The following is a 21,135-nucleotide window of genomic DNA, read 5'->3' on the forward strand; positions in this document are numbered from 1 at the left end:
CCCCACTCTGCTGTCTGAGCCAAATCTGCAGGCAGTGTCTGTGAGCCTGAAAGTGGCAAAGTAGGCAGCTGGGTTGCTGGTGATCACCTGGGGAGGTCCAGCAGTTGCAGCGACGTGGAGGAAAGCTCAGGTGCTCACTGATTCTTTTCTTCTCCTCCCCTGCAGACGCAGAAGAGAACAGCCTGTCTCCGTGCAGCACACCTTCTTCCTCGGGCTGGGAACGCTACACTTTCCCAGATGGTAAGTGTAATGTACGGAGTGACGAGACGTGTTGAAGGCAACATGCTTTATTAGCGAGTACATCACAAGGCAAGGCAACGCGGGCCAAATCCCGCTTATAAACATACCCCGGAACAACCCTCCATCTGGCCAGGTCCAATCCTGGCCAAATAACCTTCCCGCCACAGATCTTGATTGGCGGAGCATATTTGCGGAACTACATCCGGGGACCAGTGGACTTCCACTGGTCACCTCCGTAGCGTCCGCTGTGTTGTAATTTTGGGACTGAATGCAAGACACAACAGTAAGGAAAGACTTGTGAGGCATCCTATGGGGAGGGACAAGAATTAGGGAAAGATTCAGCAGTAAGAAAAGGACCAATTTTGCCAGGAAGTGCCGTGGCTTTTGCGTAGCAAACGTAAACTGGGTTTTAGTGGTTTACGTTTGCTACGCGAAAGCCACGACACTTCCTGTAACTCCGGCGCAGATAGTGGGAAATCAGACGGATGCTGCGCAGAGAAGAGGAATGTTACCGTGGGGTAAGCTGTGTGCAAAATTGGTAAAGGTTGTTTGAATCCCAGAAACCTCAGAGGGACTCTGAACAGAGGTGGGCACAGTACTCTCTGGCAGAAGACCCCCTCCTCCATCCTCCTGATCTGGCGCAGGTCAATGACAGCAGCTTGCATCTCTGGCTGGTATGCCTTAAGCAGGGTTTTTTTTGTAGCAGGGACTCCTTTGCATGTGAGGCCACACACCTCTGATGTAGCCAATCCTCCAAGAGCTTACAGGGCTCTTGTTAAAGGGCCTACTCTAAGCTCCAGGAGGATTGGCTACATTGGGAGTTCCTGCTACAAAAAAATCCTGGAGAAATCTGAGAGATTGAAAATCCTGTTTCTCCCCTGTGGGAATGCTGAAGCTTTACTTGTTTTTTTTGTTTTTAAACTTTCAAATAAGTTTATTTCAAAATTCAGAAATACATACAGAATCATATACTGCAGGGGTGGCCAATGGTAGCTCTCCAGATATTTTTTGCCTACAACTCCCGTCAGCCCCAGCCAGCATGGCCAATGGCTGGGGCTGACGGGAGTTGTAGGCAAAAAACATCTGGAGAGCTACCATTGGCCACTCCTGATGTACTGTATTATACATAAATAGTTGGTTTGAGTCCCTCCCCCCCCCGAGTGGACTTGCGGTGAACATGGTATTTTAAAGGCAGGAGACATTCAGAGGTGGTTTGCCGTTGCCTGCCTCTGTGGTGGTCCCCCATCCAAGTGCTAACTAGGGCCAACCCCACTTAGCAGTCGTGATCTGATGAGACTGGGCTAGCCTGGGCCATTGAGGTCAGGCCCTGCCTGAGTTTGCCCATAACGAAAGGTTGCTATCAAGGTTACTGATAGGCAAGACTGAAGCCATTTTAAACTGCTTTGAGCAGTTCAGCCAGATCATCCCTTAGGGGGAGGTATTTGTGAATTTCCTGCATTGTGCAGGGGGTTGTACTAGATGACCCTGGAGGTCCCTTCCAACTCTACGATTCTATGAAGCAAATTTCAGTTGGGCAAGCAAAGCTAAATTCAGTTAAAGTGCAAACCAGGATGTGGCAAAGTGGGTAAGGGGACAAAGATGTCCCAGAACATAGCTGCTTAAGCAAAACTTATGTGACATCTTTAGAAAAACATGTCTCCCCCAGCCAGCGTGTTCCCTGCTACTCCTGGTTGGGAAAGGGCACAGGAAAGCAGGGAAATGGGGAGGGAGTGCAGAGATACAAATCAGCCTTCTTTTGAACTTCAGAATTGTACGTTGATCACTGCAGGCTGAGCTCCAGGAAAAATAGAAGGGGAATGGAGCTTACATGCAATTTAAATCACACTGGAGGGGGAGGGAGAGGGGTAGCCCCCACCCTCTTGAGCTTCTTGCTCTCACCCCCATGGCTCCCCTTCCTACAGCTCCCCTGTGGCCCCCTTCCCCTGTGACTTTTAGCTACAGGGCTGTCCTTGGTGTTTTGCTGCTGAGGACTCCTTTATTCAAATAAAGTCCTGTCTGCTTCTGGAATCTCATTGGCTATCTTCATCACTGGGCATTGGCACAGCAGGCAACAGGCCCCAACATTACTAACACCTCTTCCAAGCAAATGGGAGTGCATCTTTGCTCTGGGAGTTTTGTTTCTTATGAGTTCTCATATCCTCTCTTTCTACCAATATTGGCATTCCGCAACATTTTACTGAGTCTAATAAAACAACAGAAAATGAGGAAGACTAAAACTATACAAACTTTTTTTTAAAAAAAGAAGGAAATTGGCACTATGGCAAGCCCAGGGAGTTCTTTATCCTAGCTGTCAGATTGCCAGAGGATTGAGAGGGGAGGAGGGAACACAGCTGACCAGTGTTTCTGCTGATTCCATATGTTTTAATTTTGGGACTTCTTTTTTGTACACAGTTCCACTGCGCAGCCCATCCGTTTCCTCCCAGAAATCCATTGAGAGCCTCTTTACTGCCAGGTAGGTCTGTTCTTTGATAGATTGGAGTGAGGAGGCAGGAGGATAATAATGTAATAATAATAATTAAATGCTTTCAAGTCATAACTTATTGATACCAATCCCCCATGCGGTTTTCATGGAAGAGATGAGCAGAGGTGCTTTGTCCCTGGAGTTCCCTGGTGGTCTCAAGTTATATTCCATCATCATTACATGAGGAAGTCCTTCTTCAGCATACATGGAATACAATGCCACAGGAGGTGGTGGCAGCGGCGGCAAGCAGTGACAGCTTCAAGAGAGGATTGGATAAGCATATGGAGCAGAGGTCCATCAGTAGCTATTAGCCACAGCATATTGTTGGAACTCTCTGTCTGCGGCAGTGTTGCTCTGTATTCTTGGTGCTTGGGGGGGCACAGTGGGAGGGCTTCTAGTGTCCTGGACCCACTGATGGACCTCCCGAGAGCCAGTTTGGTGTAGTGGTTAAGTGTGTGGACTCTTATCTGGGAGAATCGGGTTTGATTCCCTACTCCTCCACTTACAGCTGCTGGAATGGCCTTGGGTTAGCCATAGCTATTGCAGGAGCTGTCCTTGAAAGGGCAGCTGCTGTGAGAGCACCCTCAGCCCCACCCACCTCACAGGGTGTCTGTTGTAAGGGAAGAAGATATAGGAGATTGTAAGCCGCTCTGAGTCTCTGATTCAGAGAGAAGTGCACGGTATAAATCTGCAGTCTTCTTGTTTTTCTTCTGATGGCACTTGGGTTTTTTGGCCACTGTGTGACACACAGAGTGTTGGACTGGATGGGCCAACATGGTTTCTCTTATGTTCTTAAGTGCTAATTGTGGCAAACTCTGCTTAACTGTTCAGGTTCTTGGTGCCAGGACAGGAGAGTTCAATGAACATCCATCCCTCATTCATGAAAGTATGAATTACTGAACTTCAGCTGTATCTTCCCAGAAATCGCTTGACTCACAGCATTCCTTTAAGAGCCGCTCAATAAATATATATATATATATAGAAGCAAACAAAATGTAGGAATGAAAAGAAGCTCTATGAGCGTCTTCAATCAACATTGCCTGAATGCCTGCCAGGTTAAGGATGGGTTATTTTAAAATGGGATTTGGAAGCGGTTAAAATCCATCACACATTGATTTCAGTTGGAAACACCAGACCTCTCCTTCGTCCCCTGTAAGGCCAGATTTCAGGGTGACACCGGCTGAGGCAAAAGCCTCACCCAAGGGACTTTGCACTCACCAAACCAGGACTGTAAATCAGCCTCACACCACAGTTTGAAATCCTGGTTTAGATGTGAAGCACAAACCATAGTTTGTAACAGCAAGCTGAGGTTTGCGCTGAAGCTGGAGTCAATAATTGCCTCAGGAGGAAAACAAAAGAACATAAGAGGAGCCCTGCTAGATCATACGATCTAGTCCAGCATCCTGTTTCACATAGCAGCTGTTGTCCTGGAGGACCAACAAACAGGGTATAGAGGCCAAAATTCTACTTTCTGAGCTACTGGCATCAAAGATGTGAGCTATGGCATAAATTAATTTGCTCTGGAGCCATTTTTCCTGAACTAAGACAAAAATGTGTGAGCTGGAGGCTAAAAAAAGTGTGAGCTAGCTCACACGAACTCAGCTTAGAGGGAAGAATGCTCCTAGCACTGGTATTCAGTGGTTTATGGCCTCTGAAGGTGGGGAGGGGGTTCCCTTTAGTAATCATGGCCAGAAGCCCCTGATAGACCTACTCTCTGTGGATCCCTTTTAAAACCATAAAGGAGGATTGAGTGTGCAGACAGCAGACTTAGTCAGGTCTGGCATCACCTCTGAACCAACTCTGAGACATGACCCAGACACCTGTTTTAAAGATAGGTGAAGATGATTGAACAGACCCGCCATTACTCATGGTGTGCAAATGGTTGCTTATCTTCCACCTCATTAATAACATCTCCAGTCAAAGGAGACTGGTGCGTTTTTGAATCAATATAGCAGTCTGCGAAACTGGTTGTTGATAGGAGACAATCCAAAGTCAATCCTGATCCTGTTTGCTTGCTCCAGCCCCAGTGGGGTGCATTCAGATTTCTGCATGCATTCAAGAATGAGCCAGATGCAAACATGTCATTTGCCTGGTCCTGATGGGCACCCTCCCATCAGCTGGACCATCCCATAAGCCCTGGCCTCCAGTCCAGTGGGAGAACAGTAAGGAGTGGAAAACAACATCCAGGTGAAACCCCGGATGTGATGTCAACTGATGCCCTGGATGCTATGGTATTAACCAGGGGTGGAATTCTAGCAGGAGCTCCTTTGCATATTATTTTCAAAACCTGTTTTGTAGGCAAGAAATAAACTGCAGTTTATAAAAGCAGCCCAGATTTTAGAAGTTTGCACTCATGCTGAATAATGCACTTCCAATCCATTTTGCAATTGGGTTTTGCTGTATGAAATGGCAAAATCCACTTGCAAACCATCGCTTGAGTGCATTGAAAGTGCATTGCTGAGCATGAAATAAAGCATTATTGGACCTCAAAAGAAGTTGTGGTTAGACTGAACACTTCCTAAACCAGGACATTAACCTTTTAAAGAAATAGTCCTTAGCTTAAATTTCCAATAAACCAACAACAATAATACGATCAACAACGATGAAAAGAAAAAATAACAATATAACCATGTGAAAGAGAAGCACAGTACATATTGGAAAATTTAAAAAACTACAAAACCTGTGTACCTTTATATAACATACTACAAACCATCTATTGAAGTGTCTTCATAATGGTGTTATAAAATCATAACAAGATGGAGTAGTACAATCGCGGTCATTGCTAGTTAGGGGATAATCTGAAAACATGGACCGCATTTCCAAAAAAGAAGACTGGAATAATGGATTTTCATAACCTAACAGCTGATCAGAAACTTGCTCATTAATAAAGTAGTCCCATAGTTTTCTGTACCAGTTGTGGATTGTAGGAAGGTCTTTTTCTTTCCATGTGGATGCCAGGATGTTAACCATTTTGATACACTGTGCGAAGGGGAGGTGGGAGGAAGCATACAAGCCAAAGGACTTCCTGTCTCATACTCCTCACAACTAAATTAGTATTTGTGACAGCAGCTGCTTGAAGGAAAAACTTTCCATCTTTCTCCAGCGGAAAGTTTCTCTCCCAAAAACAGTGTGTCCATTTGGGAGGGGGCTGTGGGGCTGTGACGCAGTGTGGAACAGCCTTCTTTTGTGACATCTCCATCTGGTTGGTCCAGGTTGACTTTCAACAAGACAAGACTGTTGACTCGAGCAGCCAAGGGCTTCATGGGCAAATCCACCACCAGGACCAGCGAGTCGAGTCTGGAGAGCGACAATGAAAACATTGAGTACCTGCCTCTCGTAAGTATCTCGTGCTGTGAGGTCACCACAACTTGGAGGGAACAACAAACCGCAGCCCTCCAGAAGATGCAGCAAGGAACCCAAGAGTCACTCATGAGGGCATGCACCACTTCTTTATCACCAGTGCCATTTGCTGACAACTTGAGCATAGGCGAGAAAGTGCTGTTTTAGTGCTGTGGCCGCTAGTGCTTTTTTTTGTAGCAGGAACTCCTTTGCCTATTAGGTCACACCACCCCTGATGCAACCAATCCTCCAAGAGCTACTAGTAGGCCCTGTACGAAGAGCCCTGTAAGCTCTTGGAGGATTGGCTACATCAGGGGTGTGTGGTCTAATATGCAAAGGCGTTCCTGCTACAAAAAAGCCCTGCACTAACATATTCTCAAAATTCCAAGGGCACCCACACACTTAGCAAGTCTATAGAACCAGGGTGTCAAACATACGGCCTGCGGGCCAGAACCAGCCCATCCATGGCTCTTATCTGGCCTGCAAGCATCTGATTACCTTTACTGCCGGATGACAGAGACTGTGCATTATGTCCCTGTATACTGTCCAAGTGCTAATGAGTAATGGACGGTGGAAGTGGGAGGGTAGGCACCAGGAAATGCTGTGAGGAAATACTGTAAGAGTGTTAATGTTTTAAGCATGCATATTGTTAATTGGGTTTCCCTGGGTGATACCAGACAGGCGTTTAAAGCCGCCTGGGGGTTGAGAGGCAGGCGGGCCAAAAAAGCGCGTCCACACGCGCACATCCGCCTCCCGTCCCCATCCTGCCCCGGGCCAGCCCTCGGCCTGCCGGGAGCTGGCTTGAAAAGGCACCACTTTCAAAGTGATCCCTTTTCGCTGGGGCACCTCTTTGGCACCTCCCCGGCTGTCTGGAAAGCCGGGAGACACCCGGAGAGGACACGGGAAGCTGCAGACGGGACGCAAGAGTGTTCCAGATGCTCCCTGGGCACCCACCACCTGCTGCTTTCCTGAGCACTGTCCAGAAGCTCCGGGGCGCTCAATTTCCGGACAGCTCTCTTTGGGACGGCTTGAAGCCGACAAAAACCAGCTCTCTGGTATCAGCCCCTGTGTCCTTTATAAAACGTATATATCTTATAACTGGCATTACATTTTACAGCACCCATGACAAAGAGACCTGACAAAGAGACGTTTATGTGACTTTGATACCTCTGCTATAGAACATCAAGGTGTGCCAGTTTGTTGTGTGCCACAACTTAATAGTGGGTGTTAAATTTCTTCTAATTGGGTGCCTTCTAAGGAAATGTCACCCCTTCTCCTCAGGTGTCTCTGCAGCTGGCCTGTGGCGCCTTCCTGTTGACCAAGGCATTCTGTGAGGCCATCAACATCCCCATGGAGAAGCTCAAGTGGACTTCTCCTTTTGCCTGCCACCGGATGGCACTCAGCCCCTCAGCCAGTTCCTACGACTCCCGAAAGTCAGGTGTGCTGGGGGAAACCAAGAGCTCTGGCCAGCAGCTACCATCTGGCGGCAGCATTCCAGGAGAAAACGGAAAGCCCTCGGCTGACAAACATGGGGAGAGCGAGGTGGGCCGGGCCCGTCACTTCTCCGGCAGTGCAGCTGAGAGCTTCTCCAAAGCCCTGAAGGCCGAAAACAAACTCTCTCCTCCTGCCATCACCATCCGCCGCTTTTCCTCCCCGGAGAATGCTCTGTCACCTGAGGGGTCTCAGGCCGACAGTGGCAGGGGCTCTGAGACAGACAACTCCGAACTGCAGGCTTGGCTCTTCGACATCGAACTCCAGCAGCAGACGGAGCCAGAGGGAATGCTCTGGGCCACAGCCGTTGCCCTGGCCTGGCTTGAACACAGCTCCGCCTCCTACTTCATCGAGTGGGAGCTGGTGGCGGCCAAGGCCAGTTCGTGGCTGAGCGAACAAGAGTTCCCAGAAGGCCGAAGCCTCCTCATGGTGAAAGCAGCAGCGCAGCAGCTATTTGTTCTGCTCAGGCACTGGGATGAAAACCTGGAGTTTAATTTGCTTTGTTACAACCCTAAGAACGTGTAGGGAAGGGAGGGGAGTCCAGGAATGGAGAAAGGACGAGGTGGGAAGGTGAGGCACAGTGAAAACATCCCAGGCCTTAACAAAATACACTCATAACCTCCTATATGCTGCCAGAAACATTCTCCTCAGTTGAGTCAAACAATGCTGCTTTTAGAGGCCTCTTTTACCTCACGGCCTCTCTTGCCCTGTTCCAGTAACAACCCCACGTTTTGCTATGGGGGGGAGTTGCTCAGGTGTCCTTTAAATACAGCAGTGGTTGTTATTCATCCGTTTTGATCCTGTTCTGAATGTGCAAAGCGGCTGTGTGACGGTTATTCCTGTTTGACATTCTTTCCATCGGCTTCAGTCTCTGCTGAGTACCCTCCGCGTAGCATCCACCGGATCCTTTGGCATTATGCAAACCCACAGCAAACATGATATTGGCTTCCTTAGTCTTGAGTAAGACCATTGGACTGCCTTGCCCAAACCTGTGTGGTCTTGTCCAATGCCAGTTATTGTTGAACTGAACGTGCCAGGGATCAAACCCCGGACCTTCTGCATGCCAAGCATGTGTTCCGCCCCTGAGCCTTTCCCTGCAGGCATAGCATCCCCCGCTTGTGTGGGAGTGAGGCTCTCCAGTACGCATATTGTGCTCGAAATCCTTGCTGGCGAAATAGTTCACAACCCCAAGAAACCGCCGCCTCCCCTATCGGCCAGCATGATGCAAAACAAGCAGATCCCTCCCTTTGCGAACTTTGCATGCGAAGTTCGGCAATCGATCTTGGTAGGAAGTGCAAATCCACAGCGGCATGCTTGTGAATGGCAGCTGTATGGCTTCCCAGGCTGACTTGGTTTCTCCCATGTCGCCTTCTTTAGCAAACTCAGATGGCGTGGCCTTTTAATAGACAGCAGGAGGGAGGTTGTGATAGGGGTACGGTATGTTCAAGAACTTCTAGCCAAAGGGGAAGATAAGATTTCTTCTGGGCTTCCATATTCGGCAGGCTTCTAGGCTTGCAGGATAGGACCACTAAAGCTGGTGTGGTTGCTTTGTGAGATCCCCAGGCAAAGTGGAGATGGCAAGCAGGCTTGTGGGGACTTTGCTGTCTGAATCTGCAGAGGACACAGTGAATTCTTTCTTCGCTGACTTGCCAAAAGCGGTTATGTCTCCCTTTCTCAGCATGTGGTTCCAAGTGGCTTATGACGACGGATGAAAAATAAAATAAAATGAACACCCTATTATTTATTATTTGATACATTGGTTCTCCCACTACAGCCTTCCCACTGATATATATGGTCAGGGCCATTATTCCAGCAGAGGGACCAAAGATGCACCAGCTGACATGGGTAGAATCTTGGAAGCAGACAGTGATTGTCCAGACATTACAACCCCTTCCCCGCAAATCGGGTGGGGAGGATGGATGCCCAGAGGTGATGTGTATTGGTCTGTGCTCAAGGCCGGCGCATAGGAGTAGGCTAGGTTGACAGCTGCCTAGGGTGCCACTTGGCTTACAGGGGTGCCACCAGGTGCCCCCACCCTGCTGCTCTTGCCTTCCTGGGTCTGCACACACCCAGGAAAGCAAGAGCGGTGCAGCGGCGTGGCTGTGTGTGCTCTTCTCGGAGCTCGCCTTCTCTTGCAAGGGAAGGCAGGGTCCGAGGACAGCATGTGCCACCCCACTGCCCTTGCCTTTCTGGGTCTGCCTGGAGTGGGGGGCGGGGCACCAGGAACCCTGACACCAGTCCTGTCTATGCTGCTGCTAAAAGCAGGATATCTGCTTGTTATTTGGGGGAACAGTCACAGATATGCACATCTGCAGCCAGGACTTTATTAAATGCATTTGAAGAGCCCTTTAAAAGTTATATATCAGGGGTGGCCAACGGTAGCTCTCCAGATGTTTTTTGTCTACAACTCCCATCAGCCCCAGCCATTGGCCAAGTTGGCTGGGGCTGATGGGAGTTGTAGGCAAAAAACATCTGGAGAGCTACGGTTGGCCACCCCTGCTGTATATATTTATACTTTCTGATGGAGCATGAAATCACCATGCTCATGCAAGAATGCTGCTATGCTGCAGAGATCAGGGTGTAAAAATTTAGGACTGGGTCCAAAGGCTCCAAAAGATGATGCGAAGGGTTAGCAACCCAAAGCCTTAGCCTTGCAGGGTGCTTGGCAATGGTCTTGTCAGGGCTAGACTTGGAGACTCCAACCACTCTGACTCAGTAGAGGGTATCCCAGATGCCAGCTAGTGATGGGCAAGCTCCATCCAGCAGTCTTTTATCTTTATCCCTTCCCTTTCTCCTCCTTCCAGTGCATTCTGGGTACTGTAGTTCTCATAACACCTGGTGTTGCTGATAAAAGAAGGGGGGCCCTGAGGCCATTAAGTCTAGAGTTTAAACTACGCAATCGCACCGTTGTGTGTCGGCAACTCAGCCTCTTTCTGCTTCTACTCACAAACTCTGCCTTGTGTATAGAATGGGGGGAGGGGATATAGCCTAGAGGCTATATCTTTTACAACTGCCCAGTCCGCCAGTTCTTCCACCATAGATGCACCCGGCCACACCTTTGTTGAGTCTGCCATCTTCAAAGCTGTGCTTCTACCGTTGGCAAATTGTTAACAGCTTCCTTTAGTCCACCAGGTGGCTTTTCTTCAGCTTTTCTTCATGCTGAATGCGAAATGCAATTCTCCAAACTCTGAAGTGCCTATGGGAGAGAAGTCACACCCGCCGTATAGACAATTGGACTGTGATGCTTGTGACGTTTTAGCATTTGGGAGAAAGAATCGGGGGGGGGGGGAATGTTTGTTTTCCAGCTGTCCAGCAAAGAATTCTTGACTATTTAGGAGGACCAAAATGTGCTAGTGCAAAGCGGCAGATTGCAAAGGTTGGTTTGGGGTTTGAGACATTCTTCCTTCGGGATTTAAAAAAAAAAACTTGTTTCAATTCTTTTGCTTTTTGAAAGATGACCTATAGCACCACCTTAAGCCGAGTCACATCATTCCAAGCCCACTACAGACTTGGAGTTTTATTCCTAAGAAATGAAAATGTAACCATGTCTGGCATTTGAACCCTCCCCTGTGCATGCGCGCACGCATGTTGTATGTGTTCGTTTTGGAGGGACCAATTGTGAGCAACGGGAAGAGCTGAGACCGGCACGTCGGCAAAAGGTGGATCGATGAATTGTTCGGCTCATTTCTTGCGCTGGGTTTCTCTTGTGACCACTTCAGTATCCCAATAAAACAAGATTTGTTGCACAAAATCAGTGTCACTTTCCTTGTCAGGTCTTTTCTGCGCTACAGAACTGAAATTCTGCAGCCAGGGAACTTAAAATTTTGCAATCAGACTCTGGTCCCTAAACCAGATAAAATAAAACGGGGGACCTGCAGTCTTAGGGAGCAGTGGAAGATGAGCAACATGGCTTTACTACCCAGGGTAAAGAACGTAATCCTTACACGTCCCTGAATATATATGGTTGTCATCCTCCAAATAAGGACTGGAAATCTCCTGCGATTACAAAAAGATCTTGGGACTTCAGAGATCAGTTCCCCCAAAGAAAATGGCAGCTTGATTAAACCCCACTAAAGTCCTTCCCCCTCCCCCCAAGCCCCCCCTTCTTCAGGCTCCACTCCCCAAATCTCCAGGATTTGAGTTGGCAACCCAAGCAGTACAGCGTGGATATTTTTACTTCCCTGCTGCTGAGTGTAACAATTTTTTTTTATTTAAATGGTTCAGAGGGTGCATGCCTCATAGTGCCTTCCCTGTCTCTCATTCCAACATAAGAGAGAGAACATAACATAAGAGGAGCCAAGTTGGATCAGGCCAATGGCCCATCCAGTCCAACACACAGTGGAAAAAAAAAACAGGTGCTATCAGGAGGTCCATCAGTGGGGCCAGGACACTAGAAGCCCTCTCACTGTTGCCCCCCCCCCAGCACCAAGAATACAGAGCATTACATTCCATCCTCTTGAGGCGCACCTGGCCTCTTTAGGGGTCTGTCTCCTCCGTAACAAGCAGTAACAAATTAGGATTGGGGCAGATCTTGGGGAGATGCGGTCCTCTTCGAAATGAAATCAAATTGATATTCATCGGCATGACAGATGCGCCAAACGAATGCTTGTGGGTAGCCTATTTTGCTACTTTACTGGGTGAGCATGCAGTCACCTGTTTTCCTGTATTTATAAAGTGCCCTCAAGTTGCAGCCAATTTACAAAGACCTCACAGAGTGTTCAAGGCAAGGGATTAAGCAGAGGTGGTTTGCCATTGCCTTCCTCTGCAAAGTCTTCCTTGGAGGTCTCCAATTAGGGTTGCCAGGTCTGTGTTGGAAAATACCTGGAGACTTTGGGGGTGGATCTGGGAGATGGTGGGGTTTGGGGAGGGGAGGGGCCACAGCATGGCACAGTGCTATAGAGTCCACCCTTCCAAGCAGCCCTTTTCTCCAAGGGAGCTGATCTCTGCCAGCTGGAAATCAGTTGTAAAAGCTGAAGATCTCCAGGCCGTGCCTGGAGGCTGGCAACCCTATCTCCAATCCACGACCCTGCTTAGCTTCCAAGATCTGACCAGACTGGGCTGTACCATACTATTCTACATCTCGCCCTATTTTCCTACAGGAGAGAATTATTTTTGCATTCCATATTTGATTTCCAAATTAGCAAAGTTTAACTTTGCATCAGCAATTCCGCTGTGAAAGTTCTGGATCTCTCAGGCTTCTGTTTTCCCCATCAGAACCCCATGCGGTACAGGGCTGGAATACTGTGTGCAATTCTGGTCATCGCATCTCAAAAAGGATATTATAGCATTGGAAAAAGTGCAGAAAAGGGCAACTAGAATGATTACAGGGTTGGAACACTTTCCCTGTGAAGAAAGGTTAAAACGCTTGGGGCTCTTTAGCTTGGAGAAACGTCGCCTGCGGGGTGACATGATAGAGGTTTACAAGATTATGCATGGGATGGAGAAGGTAGAGAAAGAAGTACTTTTCTCCCTTTCTCACAATACAAGAACTCGTGGGCATTCAATGAAATTGCTGAGCAGTCGGGTTAGAATGGATAAAAGGAGGTACTTCTTCACCCAAAGGGTGATTAACATGTGGAATTCACTGCCACAGGAGGTGGCGGTGGCTACAAGCATAGCCAGCTTCAAGAGGGGGTTAGATAAAAATATGGAGCAGAGGTCCATCAGTGGCTATTAGCCACAGTGTGTATATATATGTATGTATATGTATATATATATAAATTTTTGGCCACTGTGTGACACAGAGTGTTGGACTGGATGGGCCATTGGCCTGATCCAACATGGCTTCTCTTATGTTCTTATGAGTCACACTGCAATGAACATTGCTGAATTCCTTTTTTCAGACAGTACACACCTGCAGTGTGGACTATTTCACAAGTGGCTTGATCCTTCACTGCTGGGACATGCGCACGCATATTCCAATCGTATACACGGTACATATACTTTGAGGCGGGGGGAGGGGAGAGACGGCTCCAATCTTTTGAGCACTTTACCCCTCACCTGCAGGATCCAGTCTAGAAGCGACTGAAGCTCCAGAGCAAAGTTCAGCTGACAGTGAAATTTGGGACATCAGAAACACGCTTCAGATCTTCTGCCTGCAGCCCACACCTTCGCTTCCTTTGCCTGATAATTATGTGGATTATTAGGCGCAGGTATATTTATAAAGCACCTATCTCCGTGGTATTCATTAGCACTCACACAATTGCTGTTTAGAATTCCGAGCACCGGCAAGGAGCAAAAGATTCTCTCCCCCGCCCTCCTTGTCCCCCGCACTTGTAGGTGGGCAGGTTGGCCTGATTCTCAAGTGGGTTTTTTTCCCCCTGGAAAGGTACACAGTGGTGTAAATCTCATCAGTATCGCTCTGGTCAGGCCTGCCCTTTTTGTTGTGCTCAACTGGAAGATTTAAAAAACTGTACTAACGCCCTTGTGAGATGTTGTAGAGAATATGGAATTTATAGGCTCCAAGAGGCCACCCTGCCCAGTGTTAAGAAGGGATCTTGCAGTCTATGGTCAAATCACAGGTACCTCCGCTGGTGCCCCCCCCCAAAAAAAACGGTCACATGGGATCTATTCATAACTTTTCATAACTAAAAGGTAAAGGTAAGTCCCCCGTGCAAGCACCAGTCATTTCCGACTCTGGGGTGACATCGCATCACAACGTTTTCATGGCAGACTTTTTACGGGGTGGTTTGCCATTGCCTTCCCCAGTCATCTACACTTCCCCCCCAGCAAGCTGGGTACTCATTTTACCGACCTTAGAAGGATGGACGGCTGAGCCAGCTACCTGAACCCAGCTTCCGCCAGGATCAAACTCAGGTCATTGGACTGCAGTACTGCAGCTTACTACTCTGCACCATGGGGCTCTTTTTTCATAACTAGGGGCCAAGTATTTATTTAAGGCTGCAGTCTTAAGAAACACTTTCCTGGGAGTGAGCCAGGGTTGCCAACTCTGGGCTGGCAAACACCTGGAGATGTTGGTGTAGAGCCTAGCAAGGGCAGGGTCCAGGGATGAGAGGGATCTTAGTGGAGCCTAATGCCATAGAGACCCCCCCCACACCCTCCAAAGCAGCCATTTTCTCCAGGGCAATTGATCTATGTCGTCTGGAGATCAGCTGCAATGAGAGTTACTTGTGAGTAAAATAGCTCCCTTTTGGCCTTTATGCAATCACCTTATGAAGTGTCCCTAGGTTTTCTTAAGAAGGAATGGAGGTTTCTACTGGTTCCTCCATTCCTCCGTTGACCCACCCACTATGCTGGCAACATAGTGGAGGGCTCAGGTGGACTGCAGTGGAAATGGCAAAAAATCACCACTCCTTCTAAAGGAAACTTAAGGGCACTTTTTTCTTGTATATTTTAGTGAAATAAAGTGAGTTCAGCCAGCTCTGTATCAACCAAGAACATTTTATCGCAAGAAGAAAGTCACAGAGGAACGCAGGCAAAACTGCAACTATATACAATCTGACCATGGTTAATCACGCCCCCTTAGCAGGCAACAGTTACTCCTATTGGCTCACTCCAAAAGCCTTCATTTGCATATCTTTGTTACAAATTGTTACATGCCTAGCATCCTGATTGGCCAGTTCTTCCAGGCTTCAGGATCCCGGTTTGCAAGGAGTGCCTATCTCAAGCTCAGGCCACAAGAACCCAGAGAGGTGTAATACATAACAGCTAGCCTACAGGTGGGAGCTGGAGTTCTAGAATTACAACTAAACTCCAGACACCAGAGATCACTTCTGCTAGAGAAAATGGCTGCTTTAGGGGGTGGACCCCATGGCTTTATACCTCCATAAAGGTCCCTCTCCACCCCAAACCTTTGGCTACAGGAATAAACAGGGGATTAGATAGATTCATGAAGGATAGGTCTACTAAATGTAGACTCTACATTCAGGGGAACTAAACTCCTGAATCCGAATGCCAGGGGGCAACATCAGGGAAAGGTCTCGGCCTCTATAACCTGTTCTCGGCCATCCAGAGGAACTGGTTGGCCACTATGTAAGACAGGATGCTGGACTAGATGGACCACTGGTCTGATCCAACAGGGTTCTTGTGTTCTTACATAGTACCTGGAGATCTCCAGTTATTGCAGTTGATTTGCAGTTGATTTCCAGGCAATTAAGATGAGTCTCCTGGAGAAAATGGCTACTTTGGAGGGTCTATGCCATTATCCCTGCAGAGGTCCCTCAACCCCCTCTGCAAGCTCCACCCACAAAATCTCCAGGTATTTCCCAACTCAGATCTGGCAACCCAATGTAAGGGCCACCTCTTTTGGTTGGCCTTTGGTCCCCTAGGTTCTGTGCACAATTTGACTGTGGGATGCTGTCTGCTGTTTTCTTCCTACTGCTGTTCGACAGCTTCAAATCCAAGGAGAGAAGGCAGGATCAAAATATCTGAAATTAATCAATAAAAATAAATGAACTATTATTTGTTTTAAAGCCTTATAATCATGATATGGGGGGGGCACCATGAGCCTTCAGCACAGAAACCCTGTGGCGCAGAGTGTTAAAGCTGTAGTACTGCAGTCCGAGCTCTCTGCTCACAACCTGAGTTTGATCCCAACGGAAGCTGGGTTTTCAGATAGCCGGCTCGAGGTTGACTGAGCCTTCCATCCTTCCGAGGTCGGTAAAATGAGTACCCAGCTTGCTGTGGGGAAAGTGTAGATGATTAGGGAAAGCAATGGCAAACCACCCCATAAAAAGTCTGCCGTGAACACATTGTGAAAGCAATGTCATCCCAGAGTCGGAAACGACTGGTGCTTGCACAGGGGATCTTTCCTTTCCTGATCCTTATTCCCAGAGAGAAACAAACACCTGCTTTCCAGGCTTATCCCCAGCAAGGTCACTAGGGGGCGGTGTGCTGCCAGGCTGGATTCCACATGGGCTCCAACCAGGTCAACTAACAAGGAGGCCTGCTCTTGTCGCTCAGGAAACCAGCAGGCCTAGAGAATTAAGCTAAAATTGTGATTCGCAGAAACTGGCATTATTGTTCCACAGATCTGTTCTGGGAGGACATCTCTTGCCTGCATCCTCACGTACACTGCACCCATTCCCTCTGAGTGTGCGTGTGCTTGAGATCAAAACTTCTTCTATACCGGCAGACAGTCGCTAATGAGCTTGTTTAGGATTGCCAAGTCTGGGTTGGAAAATAGCTGGAGATTTCGGGGCTGGATCCGAGAGAGGGGAGGGTTTGGGGAGGGGAGGGAAGGGAAGGGAAGGGGCCTCAGCATGGTACAATGCCATAGAGTCCACCCTTCCAAGCTGCCATTTTCTCCAGGGGAGCTGATCTCTGCCAGCTGGTGATCAGTTGTAAAAGCAGGAGATCTCCAGGCCCCACTGGAGGCTGGCAATGCTAGTACTTGTTCTTACGAATGCTACCACAACAAACCCAGCAATGCTTTGTGGATAACCAGTAGAGATGCCAACCTCCGGGTGGAACCTGGGGATTATGGCTCATCTCCAGACTACAGAGATCAGTTCCCCTGGAAAAAAAATGAAAGCTATGGAGGGTGATCTCTGTGGCATTGTAAGCCACTGAGGTCCCTGTCCTCCTTAGGCTCCATCCCCAAATCTCCAGGAGTTTCCCAACCTGCAGCTGACCAACCTACCTTCTATCCCTGTCCAGTGGTCAGGGGGATAAACAGAGGGACTCACCTGTCCCTCGCCTGTTGACAGGCCTGAGGCTTCCACCTATGCTATTGAACATTACTGAGGGCTTTTTGTTTACTTTGTAATAATCTGCTGATTGATCAGGCAAGAGGGTGACTTTTGGTATATTAGGAAAAATATAATTGCCCTATAATTAGGCTGGTTGCCCTCACACTCGCTTAATGGAGAGATGGGGAGAAAATGGGAAAGGATTCTGTGACATTGGTTCTGAATGGTTATCCAAGAGTGATATCAGTGTGAGGGGCCACTTGGCTTAGAACGATCCAGAGACACTGACAGAAAGCCTTGGCTCACCCATCACCTACAGACAGAGGCAACCAATGAACTGCAATGGTTAGGATTGCCAGCTCCAGGTAAGAAAATTCCTCGAGCTTTTGTGGGTGGAGCCTGGAAAAGGCAGGGTTTGGGAAGGGGAGGTAAAATTGGTCTCAAACCATAGAGTTTTGCCCAAAAAGCAGAGTGTTCCCCCATGTCACCAATGTGCTGACATCACTTCCGGGTGATGTCAATGTGTCATGAGCAGTATCACTTTTGGGGGAGGGGGGGTTTCCTCCCACTGGCCAGCTGTTCAGCAGCAAGCAGCGATTTTTCCAGGGAAACTGATCTCTGTAGTCTGGAGATCAGTCATAATTCTGACAGAACCCCAAGCTTCACTTGGAGGTTGGCTACCCGACTCTAGACACATCGGCTCAGGTCCAGGGGTGGAGCAGGGTGATAGTTCCACATCCTTCTAGTAGGGTTGCCAGGTCCAATTCGAGAAATAACTGGGGACTTTGGGGGTGGAGCCAGGAGACATTGGAGGTGGAGCCAGGAGCAAGCATAACTGAACTCCGAAGGGAGTTCTGGCCATCACATTTAAAAGGACCACACACCTTTTAAATGCCTTCCCTCCATTGGAAATAATGAAAAATAGGGACACTTTCTTTTGGGGACTCATAGAATTGGATCCCCTAGTCCAATCTTTTTGAAATGTGGAGGGTATTTTGAGGAGAGGCACTGGATGCTATGCTGCAAATTTGGCACCTCTACCTCAAAAAACAGCCCCCGCGAGCCCCAGATACCATGGATCAATTCTCCACTATACCTAAAGGCATCTGTCAACATAGGGAATAATGGGAGTGCCCAGCAGACATTCCCCCCCACCACCGGCTTTCTGATGACCCTTAAATGAGAGGGCCTCCAAACTGGAGGATCTCCTGCCCTCACCTGGGGATTGGCAACGCTACCTTCTAGAAATTTTTTCCTTTCCCCCACTCTCAGCTCTGCCACCAGAAAGACTTGGTTTTAACCTCTGGCCAAGGAACCCGAGTAAACAGAGTATATTGCCACACATTCCACCCTCAAAAGCTGCCATTTGCTCCAAGGAAATTGATCTCTATACCCTGAAGATCAGTTGTAATTCCAGGAGATCTCCAGGCCTCACCAGGAAGTTGGCAAACCTAAGGAAACCAAAAAAAATATTGTACTTGCAATCCTTTTGCTTTAAGGGCATGCTGGGTCCCTTGAGCTGTAGCCAGCCTCCTCCCCTCCCCTCCCTCCACTAGTTACAATTCTCATTATTCTTGGCAGAATATTTAATGCTAGCGGTTTCCTACAAAGGTTTCTCCCATGGGTTTTTGGCGCGATGTGTCTGCCATAGCAATTATCACACTGCAGGCTCGCCCCCCCCCCCTTTCTCATCCCTCCTTGCAAAACGATGCAGTGCAGACGAGATGAAGCAAATTAGGATAATCAAAGCCATCCATCCTAAATCAAAGGGACTCTGCTCTCGACAAAGTGACTGAACTGTGAAACGGGAAGTCCTTTTGTGCTGGGAAAGAACTGCAGACCATGCTAGGCAGGGGCAGGGAAACAGTCACGGCCTCTCATCTCCTAAATAAAGATAATGTTGGTGTGCTGATATTAGAAATCCACAGCAGAAGCTTCTGTAAGTGCACCTGCTACAGTTCCTCGGTGGGGTATTAGATGCAGAATTCATTTCCTCTACCATCTGACGTTCGATTTACAAACCTGGGCAAGTTTCTAGGCCCTGTGGTGCGCTTGGAAGCACGTGGGTAATTGCTGCTGACAGACTGCATTACACGTTACTTCCTCCATTGCTTCCTTGATGAAGACATGAGTTTGCCAGATCCAGGTTTAGAAACTCCTGGAGATTTAGGGACAGAGACTGGGCAGGACAGGGACCACAATGGCTTACAATGCCATATAGACTCCACTCGCCAAGGCATCTGTTTTCTCCAGGGGAACTAATCTCTTGTAGTCTGACAATGAGCTGTAATTCTAGGGGATCTCCAGGTCCCACCTGGAGGCTTGGCATCCCTAGCAAGGACCACAAAAATGAATCACCATTATCAGAGGAGAAGCAAGCCAAGATTTAATCAAGTCTTCTGCCTAGATGAGTCCTTGTCTTAACCAGGGCCTGCAAAAAAAAGCAGTTGTGACAACCCCCCTGTAGTTGGCAGTGAGGGTTCCCAACCTCCAGGTGGGACCTGGAGATCTCCTGGAATTACAACTGATCTCCAGACCACACAGATCACTTGCCCTGAAAAAAAACAGCAGTTTTGGATGGAGGAGTGTATGGTATTTCAACTAGGGTTGCCAACCTCCAGGTGGGGCCTGGAGATCTCCTGCTTTTACAATCAACCTCCAGCTGGCAGAGATCAGCTGTCCTGGAGAAAATGGCTGCTTTGACTTTATGGCATTGTCCCATGCTGAAGCCTCTTCCTTTCCCAAACCCCACCCTCTCCTGGATCCACTCCCAAAGTCTCCAAGTATTTTCCAGCACAGACCTGGCAACTCTAATTTACAACCCTACTGAGCTCCCTTCCCAAACTCCGCCTTCCCCAGTTCCCACCCCCCCAGATCTCCAGGATTCTCCCAAGCTGGAGTTGGCAACCTTGAGTTATCTCTACCCGCAGCCTCAGGTGGGAAGACAAAGCCCACAAGCACAATTGGAAAGAAGCCTCAAGTGGCTGCAGTTTCAAGCAGCCTCCACTTGGCGGCCATTTTACATGTGGTGGCAAACCCCGCAGCGGCTCTCCTGGCATCGGATCTGACCCAGTCACTGAAACAACAGCAAGGAAGATTGCAAGGCCTTTCCCAAAGGGGCCAATTAAATGGGAAATGTCTCCACTTCAAACGTTTCAGAGCTGGTTTTCATCTCGTTCCCTTCCTCTGCACGATCCGCCCGTTTGTTTGAAGCCGAATCACAGGATCTCGAGGCAGGATGCCTGGTGGCGGTTGGTGGCGACACATCTAGATTTCTTTTTGTCACAACTGCTCTTTAGGGACCTGTGGCAAATGGGTCCAAAATCTTGACGGGAAGGCTGTGCTTGTTCAGTGTGCAGACTCTTATCTGGGAGAACCGGGTTTGATTCCGCACTCCTCCACTTGCAGTTGCTGGAATGGCCTTGAGTCAGTCATAGGTCTCGCAGAGCTGTCCTTGAAAGGGCAGCTTCTGGGAGAGCTCTCTCAGCCCAGCCTACCTCACAGGGTGTCTGTTGTGGGGGGGGGGGGAGTTATGAAGATTTTAAGGCACTTTTAGACTCTGAGATTCAGAGTGATGGGCAGGATATAAATCCAATATCATAATCTTCTCCTCCTCTTCCTCCTCCTATCACAAATAGCCTGTATTTTGGCCCTAAATTCAGCAGCTGTGCAGGGAAGGGGAACCGCTGGGGGCATGCAAGATTCCTATACAGCATTTCAAAGAAGAAGCGGGTTGCTTTTCCCATCCTCCTGTGGCCGCAGTCTTCCTCTGCTAAGCATCTGGCAGCTAATTAATATAACGTCAGGTGCTTCAACCCAACAAGGGGCTTTGGGGCTGGGAGGCGGGCCCCTGGGGAGAGGACCTATTATGCTTTCTTTGCAGCAGGGTTGCCCAGCCTGAGTGGAAAATAAACCTGGGGGTTTTGTAGCAGG

General features: G+C 48.5%; 1 protein-coding gene across 3 annotated transcripts in view; it reads left to right on the forward strand.

The window, feature by feature from the left end:
- VWA5B1 (von Willebrand factor A domain containing 5B1) overlaps positions 1–8,663 on the forward strand; it is a 71,818-nt gene extending 63,155 nt beyond the window's left edge. For all 3 annotated transcript variants that reach the window (XM_060259470.1, XM_060259472.1, XM_060259471.1), the window contains exons 18-21: positions 166–240; positions 2,653–2,713; positions 5,935–6,058; positions 7,343–8,663. In XM_060259470.1, coding sequence (XP_060115453.1) covers positions 166–240; positions 2,653–2,713; positions 5,935–6,058; positions 7,343–8,077 — 995 coding nt within the window. In that variant the 3' untranslated portion in view covers positions 8,078–8,663. The remainder of the gene's footprint in view (positions 1–165; positions 241–2,652; positions 2,714–5,934; positions 6,059–7,342) is intronic.
- The last annotated feature ends 12,472 nt before the right edge of the window (positions 8,664–21,135 follow it).

This window comes from Heteronotia binoei, chromosome 18 (genome assembly GCF_032191835.1).
Source record: "Heteronotia binoei isolate CCM8104 ecotype False Entrance Well chromosome 18, APGP_CSIRO_Hbin_v1, whole genome shotgun sequence".
NCBI lineage: Eukaryota > Metazoa > Chordata > Lepidosauria > Squamata > Gekkonidae > Heteronotia > Heteronotia binoei.